An 8,594-nucleotide genomic window follows, 5' to 3' on the forward strand; every position below is an offset into this window, starting at 1 on the left:
GCCCCACCACACTGGAGTCCTTTCCAGAAACTGCAGACCACTATAGTAGTGCTTGGCTATGATCCCAGCACAGAGGATCCAGAGTAGATGGCCAGGGTCCGGAGAGATGGCTCAGTGTTTAAGAGCACTGGCTGCTCTTCCAGACCCGGGTTCAATTCCCAGCAACCACACGACAGCTTAAACAGTCTGCAACTCCATTTCCAGGGGATCTGATGCCTCCTGACCAGCTTGGCCACCAGGCATGCATGTGGTACACACAATCACATGGGAACAAAACACTCATGCACATGAGATAAATCTGAGGAAAAAAGCCGATTTCAGAGCTCGGAATATAGTTCAGAGGGTGCAGTGCTCGCTAGCACCTACAAAGCCTGGGGCTTGATCGCCAGCACCAAATAAAGCTGGGCATGGTGGTGCACACCTGTAACCCCAGCACTCACAGGGTGGAGGCAAACTACGAGTTCAGGGTTACCCTTGGCTATGCAGATATTTTTAAGTCAGCTTTGGCTATGAGAGACTGTCACCAAAAACTATCAAGGTCAGCCTAGGCACACAATGAGTTCTAGGACACCCAACCCTGTCTCTGTCTCATGTTGAGTTCTAGGATACCCGACCTCTCACATGCGCGTGCGTGCGCGCGTGCGCGCGCGCGCGCGCACGCGCGCGCACACACACACACACACACACACACACACACACACACACACACGCACACACACACACACCCATACAAGTAAGTAGAATCCAGCATGAACACTGGGATTTGGGGGGAAAGTCCAGGTTTGAGCATGACTGGTCTCCCTTGGGGGAAGACACTGGTCACACTGCTGTTTGCCCATTAGTGTCAAGCATCTAAGGTTTTTTTGGGGGGTGTGGGGGCAATGCTAGGGAGATGGAACCACAGTAAGCAAGTGTTCTACAATGAACCATCCCCCAGCCCCATGATTCAGTACTTTTTCTCAAAGATTTATGTATTTATTATGTATGCAGTGTTCTGCCTGCATGGATGCCTGCAGGCCAGAAGAGGGCACCAGATCTCATTACAGATGGTTGTGAGCCATCTTGTGGTTGCTGGGAATTGGATTCAGGACCTCTGGAAGAGCAGTCGGTGCTCTTAACCTCTGAGCCATCTCTCCAGCCCCAAAAGGCTTTTAAAACTGTGGTGTTGATTTTGTGATATTTGACTCAAGTACTGTTAATACTGCAAAATTAAGAGAATTGGATTTCTAAAATGTAAATTTATTTAGTTTTGAAATAAATAATACATTTACATGGCTCAACATTCAAAGGATACAAAAGACACAACTTGGAAACAATCACTGGCCAGCTGCTCGTCCCAAGTGAGAACTTGTCTCTCCGACCCTCCTGAAGGGGGAGGCACCAGAAGTGCCCCTCCACACAATGTCCTCCTCCTCCTCCATCTGTAAGCCATGCTGTAGTGACAGGCCACAAGAGCTTCACCCTAAGATCCCCGTGGGGTGGGACCCACAGTGTGCCCTGATGGCATACGTCCTGTGGCATTACAGGCACGTGTTCAAGTTCCCCGACAGTGGCACCTTCCCTATTTTGCTCTTTGTTGCCATTCTGGGAACCCAACCTGGGGACGGCAGCGTGCTAGGCGGTGCTGGATCCCTGGGCTATGTGTTACATCCCAGCTCTGACTTTGTTCTTGAAAGATTTTCAGAGGTGGCAAAAGTGTGGGGTGTTTCGGACCAAAGGCCCATCAGAGGCTCTGCCAGAGGGCTGTGCCTTTTGGGTCTCTTACGGGGGGCTGCTTTGGTGAGGCGCTTCACCTCCTGTGCCCACCTGTGTCGTGTTTGTTCCTACTGGTTTGGAGAAGCTCTTACAGTGAACATTCAACATAGGTGCCACACTTGTGGCAATCATGCTCCTTTCTCACTTACTTTACTTTTAACTTTAGTGTTTTTGAGACAGGCCTTTACTATGTGGTCCAGGCTGGTCTGGAGCGTGTAGCAATCCGGACTCTGTGTCCTGCGTGCTGGGATTGCAGGCATGCTCGGGGTCCGTGCAGGGTTTTGCCCTGTGTTGTGGTGTGCATGGGAGGTCCATCACTAAGCCACATCCCCAGCCCCATGTGGGTTTCTGACTTAGAGGCTCTACATTTTGAATACGTAAAATTCGCCATAAGGGTTTTCTGTGGCTGTCCTGTTATTTGGGTGTACAAAGCCCTTGCCCTCTAGAAGGCGAAGGCAGGTTTTCTGTGCTAAATGGAAACGGCAGGCACAGCAGCCGTGTCCGGCAATGGGGGCGGGGTGCTGTGATCCTGACTGCAGGGTGCTCCCTGGTGCTCGTGGTGAGGCCCGGCCATCGTCTGGGCTGTACCTGACTTGCTGGGGTGACTCCAGGAGTTTGTGGCATCAGCACAGGACAGCAGATTCACTAAGCTAGGTCCTGGCCCATGTTTACTATGTGATTGTGAACACAGATTGAGGCTCTAGAGAGGGGACATGGAGCTAGAAGACCTGACCAGTAACCTGGGGGTCTATGAAAGTGAGCTATACCGAGACTTCCTTCACTGCATGGGGTCTGACATCTTAGCAGGATGTGGTGGTGCACACCTGTAATCCTAGAACTTGAAAGGTGGAGTCGGAAAGGTCAGAAAAAGCCATCCTTGGCTAGCTACATGGTGAATTGGAGGCCAGCCTGGGCTACATAAGACTGTCAAAACAACCATGAAAGAGTAATGTCTTGGGACAGCCCTTCTTTGGGATTCTCTCCAGGGCTGCCAGAGGGTGTGTCGACTATACCACCGGGAAGCTGGCCCAACACTATCCAGGTCCCGAGACCAGGCTGTGGCGCTCAGCTGCACTGTGGCTGGGCTGGCGGGCTTTCTGCAGGCCCACCCAGCTCAATCATCAGGCACAACATTTGCAAAAAGTCTAATATTTTTCATGATCTCAAAGCACAACTACAATTTGAAACTAAAAAGAGAATCATATAAAGCACTGAAGCTCAAAGTAGTTTCAAAGTGTCTACTTAACGGGTTTAATTGCACTGTCGTCCCATGGGCTTAGGGGGGGTGACGCCACTGTGAGGAGCCAGGCAAGGCACACCGTTCACAGAAGAGGTACAGCCCAGCTGGGGCTGCCTCTGCTGTCACCGAGCTCTTATAAAAAGGAGTCTATAAAATGAAGTGCAGTCAAGGCCCTCAGTAGCTCATCATTGCTGAGACCCGGAAGCCTCTGCTTCACGACGGCTGGGCCTTCACCTGGGACTGGGGGTCCTGACACATGCTTAGTAGAAAACAGACATCAAGTAACCGCCTGGGTCCAGGAGGACTGAAAAAAGCAGCCAGTGTGGAGCAGTAACAGGGACCTCCTGGGTGGGGCAGCAGGCTCCAGGAAGGACACATAGTGACCAGCCTGCCCTGAAGCTCAGATGCCTGAGGAAAGAGTGCCGCTGTCCTGACCGCTGTGATGGGACATGGCAGCTGTGAGCAGGAGGCACTGTTCCCACCTGCTAGGGAGTCAATGCTATGCCCACTGAAGACACTGGCTGCTCTTGGGTGGGGATACGATAGGGGATGGCCACCCTGGCAAAGCTATAGCCAGGACAAGGTGGGCTTAGGATAAACCTTCTGAAGGAACAAAAGACCTTCACTGTTTTCAGAAGATACATTTATCTTCTAAATTTGTGAGATTTCATTTAAAATGAGGTATCTTATTCAGGTTTGTAACCAGCAAACAAAAAGGCAATTACTAGATTCACCATCTGAGGAAGTGCCTGGCTTGAGATGCCCACCAGCACACTGGTCAAATGTTTTCCCAAAGATGTCTCTAGATTAGTTCAGCGCCTGTGTCTCATCAGCACCATGTGCTGCACTAAATGGGCCATGTGGGCACCTCTGTGTTCTATCTGGCTGATTGGCTGTTGTGTTGGCCGACGTGGGCAGGAGGTGGACAGCTACCCTGAGTGTGGGCAATGTGAGGAGGCATGGATTTGTGCGTGCGTGTACAGCTTGCACAGTTCATCACCCCCATCCTGGATGGGTACTTTCCCACCTGGAATGTCTGCCTGGGGCGTACACTGTGGCCTGGATCTCTCGGACAGATGTGAGGGACCCTGGGATGAACGTCAGCACTGTCACTGCACACATCCAATGGCTGTGAACTTTGACCTGTTTGGCCTGGGGTTCTGGGATGGACTGGTGCCCGACGCTTCCTGGCTCCCTGTTGGCCCCCACACCAGGATCTGCAGTTGCTGAAGAGAATTTACTGTGGTGCACAGGTAACCAGTGCATGCAACTGAGCAGCAACAGCCACTGCTCCCACTTGGAGGTGACCTTGGCAAGAGGTCAGAGGTGCTGCTGCTACAGCAACAGCTCCGGGTGCATAGCTGAGGCTGTGAGTTCTGGAATGAGACGGAAAGAAACAAATACAGATGAGTGCAAGTGTGAGGTGTCCAGCCTGGTGGATGAGGCGTGTCCGTAAGAGAGTCACTGGGACCGGCAGCGTCTATCACACAGCCTGTTTCCTCCCGGGCTGGCCGCCTGGGCTTCTTTTTCAGATGACTTCCCACTCGTCCTCCAGGTCCTCCGGGTGGGGGGCAGCTGTCTGGCTGTTCTTCTGGGTGTTGTGTGAATGGCTGAACGTCTTTGTCAGTCGCTGGAGAAGACAGCCAGGGGAGCCCACTGCCCACAGCTCATCTGATGAAGTCACTGCAAAGATGACAGCCAGTCACAGTCTTGTATTATCGTCTGAGACAAAGGGTCCTGGGTCCAGTTTGGACTTGGTAACATTCTGGCTCAGATATGGGGAAGAGCCAGCCATTTCCCCAACTTGTGTTTTGTTCACTCAATTTAATTTTTAGGGTTATTTTTGAGATTCATATTGTAGCCCAGATTGGCCTGGCACTCATTATATACCCCAGGTTAGCCTGGAACTCCCAACAGCCTCCCCTGCTCAGCCCCCTTCAGGTGCTGGGATGACAAGTCTAAGGAGCTGCACCAGCAGTTTGTCCCAAGCAGTGCAGCATCCTGTTCCTGTTAGGTGACTTTCAGAACCCCTGTCTACATCTCTCCCACAGGTGGGCCTTGTCCTTGGCTCTGGCTTTGGATGTGGAGCTGAGTTGGGGTAGACTCTCCACACATGCACCCCTCCCCCCAGGAGACACTGAGTCTACCATGCCCCAGCACCTGCCTGTGAAAAACGACACACTTCCGGGAATTTTCTTCCAGTAGTCCCCAGCAGGATTTTTGTCTGTGATGCCATATCGGCGGGCGAGGTCACCATTTGGACAGCGGGCCCACACGGTCCTGGTACTCAGTGCCAGCTGGCAGGCCTGTAACCCTGTGGGCAACTGGGTATCAGCTCATCTCTGTAGCATACTGGACAGAGCCCCCTTCCTGGCGCTGCTCTCTATAGACATTGTATTGACCACCAGGTCTTCTTTGTGGTGACACTGTGTGGTCCTGGGACCCCAGCAGGCTACCCCAGCCACAGATGGGTCTGCGCACTGAGAAAGCTGTATTCCCACAAACCCACAGAGCTGGCCTGGGTTCCTGGCTCCTGCTTCAGAACATCTCAGACCCAACGGGATACCAAGGACTTCCATGTGGCCACTGGGTGGGCGACAGCTTGTCTTACCGACAATGGGCTGAGACCTCAAGTTAAATAGCCTCACATGAATTGCAGCTCCTGTCTTGCCTGGCCCCATGAGCTGTGGTGACAAATACAGCTGTGGCTGTGTGAGGGACCATGGGATAGCTGTTGGATTGTCCCTACCTGGCACATGCTCCCAGTCTGTCCCCACAGGCATCTCCTCAGTGATTCCAGTTCGCACATGCACATTCCATCGGCTGTCCAGGGCCCACAGCATCTGGTCATTGGGACTAGAATGGACGCTGACCAAGGTGACCCCAGCAGGCTGGAAACAGGAAGAGGCAGTCCTCAGAGAAGGGAAGAGGTTTAGGGAGCTGGAGGCACGCCAATGACGGCAGAAAGCCAGTCCAGCACGAGGTTGGGTGGGGCAGCAGTCACAAGCAGAAGGGCAAAGCTGGATGGGCTTTTTGGTGTTCTGCACCAGGCATGCAGTCTCACAGGAAACAAAAGGCATTGTGGGGTACCCAACCAGACAACCCGAGAACTTCAGCTGGCGACACAGAAAGGCAGAAGTGGGCTGGATAAGGGAGGGAGGCAACGTGAGAAGAAATGGAAGGGGGATGAAAAGCCGCACGCGGTCCAGCCCAGCGGGACACACAAAGAAAGGCACTGCAGCCTCCTGCATACACCTCCTGCCCCTGGCCATCCTCACAGCCACCAGGCACATGGGTAGCCTCCAGCCTGGCCAGGCTCACTTGGGCCCTGATGTCTACCTAGAGGCTTCCCTTTTACTCTGTTAGTCCTCCTGTCCGTACTGCTCCTTTGTGTAGCTCAACCTGCCATGGTGCCCGTCAACTTTTCATAGGCAAGAGCAAATCGTCCAATGCTGTTTGCTGTGCCAGGGCGGGCCACTCTGCAGAGTAACCAAGCCCTCATGCTTCACAGTGACCTAGAGTCCAGGTGAGCAACCAAAACCTTCAAGGTCTGGCTGTCCCCGTGTGGATGCATCTCTGCTGCAAGCCCTCTCAGGGCTCTCGTTTTCTGGGTTCTGGCTGGTGACTCACAGACATGTGGTCCCTGCCCTGCATCTTGCTTTCCAGGATGCCATCAATGTGGATATGGTGCATGCTTCGAGCTGCCAGACTCAGGGCACCCTCTGTGGAGAGCCACCCATCCCTGAATGTCTACTCACAGCCTGCCACACTTCTCACCCACTGGCCACTCTCAGTGGTGACTTGTGCCCATCACTGACTGAATGCACGAAGGAAATGTGTGTGAGGACGGAGCGGGGAAATAGAGAAGGCAGACGGAGGCATCTGTTCTGTGGACAGTAGGTAAAGAAGGGTTATCAGAGTCAAGGCTGTAGAGTATAGGGCTGTAGCAGATGCCACGGGGCTCTGCATGACCTGCAGTGTCTGTCACAGGGAACATAAAATAGCAGCATAAGAAACTGGAGTTACTTTCAAAAGTCAACTTGTAGGTCAAGCAGGGCCAAAGGGTACATATGCCACAGACATCTGTCGCTTCTAGCTCTGCAGTTGAATGCCTGGGGTCAGCACAAGAGCTGTGTCTGCTGCTTGGGCCCAGCTTTGCAGTGCTGGTTGTGCCCAAACAATATGCCTTAGGGCGTCTCCTCTAAGCAAAATGTTTACTCCACACTTTAACCACGTGCTGCCTATTCTAGCCCATAGCATGGGATCATGAAGTATACATTTTGAGGAGGACTGATCTAGGTCAAGTCCCAATCCTAGAGGGTGACAGGCCAAGACTAGAGAGAGAAGAGGCTGTCCCATTCTGCAACCGGGCAGAGTGAGGAAGGTGGGTTGCTGGAGCCCACAGCACTGACACAGAAGAGGGGCCCTGGGCCCAGCCTGTCCACACACGTTAGTGCTGCCTGTCTGCCATGCTGACCATAGGCATGCGTGAGTCTACAAACATTTCAAGTGAATACAGAAGTAAAAAGTGGGGTCTGGAGAGATGGCTCAGGGGTTAAGAGCACTGTTAAAATCCTAGCACCCACATGGCAGCTCACAACTGTTTTTAACTCCTGTTCCAGGGGATCTGATACCCTCACACAGACAAACATCAGGCAAAACACCAACGAATGTAAAATAAAAATAAAATTATTTTAAAAAAGGAGCAAAAGCTAAAATTTTGGCTTAGTTTTAAGACTTCATATAAGTTTTTAAAAAATGGAACAAAGACTGCAACTTTTGCAATAGAGTATATAGCTTAAGAAAAAGGATCAACAAGGTAGCTCATTTGTCAAGGCACTTGCCACAAAGCCAAGTCCCAGGACCCACATGGCAGAGAGAGAGAAATAACTTCTTCAAGTTATCTTCTGATTTGCACGTGTGTGTTGTAGCATGACCCCCTCCCACAAGACAGCTAAATGTGATAAAAAGTTTTAAAGATTCAAGAATAATATGGAACCATTAAGAACATAATAGGATCTTGGTAAGCTAAGAGAAAAGGATATACCTGTGGGTGCATCTGTGCACACTTGTTAAGTGGCATTTAAAAACCTATATGGTAGAGGTTGTAGGAACCAAGTTCCCTTTCTGGAGTAGTTTAATTATAGCCGTCAATATGCTTCAATGTTTACAGATCAAAGGGGCTGCTGGTGGCTACTGTCTGCTTTAAATACAGGAGTGAAGAGGATGCTGTCCCATGCTCTAAATGAGAAAGCCCCAGGATCATTCCTCATCACTCAAAACAACCAAGGCCACATTTCCCTGCTCCTGAGCAGCCCCTTGCAGGAGCAGCCATTCCTCTCTCCATCACCAGGACATTAAGATACTACTGTGACCTTGAAGCATCCCTGTGGACACCTTCCAAAGTTGAGGAGAAAAGCCCAATGTGGGCTGAGGGAGTTGTTTGGGGCCACAGTGAGGATTCTCAGGTCCTGAAATAAGAAGGTCACCTGAGCCAGGCATGGTGGAGGACTCCTTTAATCCCAGCACTTGGGAGGGAGAGGCTGGTGGATCTCTACGAGTTCAAGGCCAGCCTGGTCTACAGAGTGATTTCTAGGAC

The 8,594-nt window shown here is 51.7% G+C and overlaps 1 protein-coding gene across 10 annotated transcripts in view; it reads right to left on the reverse strand.

Moving 5' to 3' along the window:
- Positions 1–1,209: 1,209 nt before the first annotated feature.
- Tecpr2 (tectonin beta-propeller repeat containing 2) overlaps positions 1,210–8,594 on the reverse strand; it is a 90,659-nt gene continuing 83,274 nt past the window's right edge. For all 10 annotated transcript variants that reach the window (XM_027416612.2, XM_035445378.1, XM_027416617.2 and 7 more), the window contains 3 exons: positions 5,745–5,886; positions 5,160–5,309; positions 1,210–4,678 (listed from right to left, as the gene is read on the reverse strand). In XM_027416612.2, the coding sequence (XP_027272413.1) occupies positions 4,524–4,678; positions 5,160–5,309; positions 5,745–5,886 (447 nt within the window). In that variant the 3' untranslated portion in view covers positions 1,210–4,523. The remainder of the gene's footprint in view (positions 4,679–5,159; positions 5,310–5,744; positions 5,887–8,594) is intronic.

Source organism: Cricetulus griseus, chromosome 5, assembly GCF_003668045.3.
Source record: "Cricetulus griseus strain 17A/GY chromosome 5, alternate assembly CriGri-PICRH-1.0, whole genome shotgun sequence".
Taxonomy (NCBI): Eukaryota; Metazoa; Chordata; class Mammalia; order Rodentia; family Cricetidae; genus Cricetulus; species Cricetulus griseus.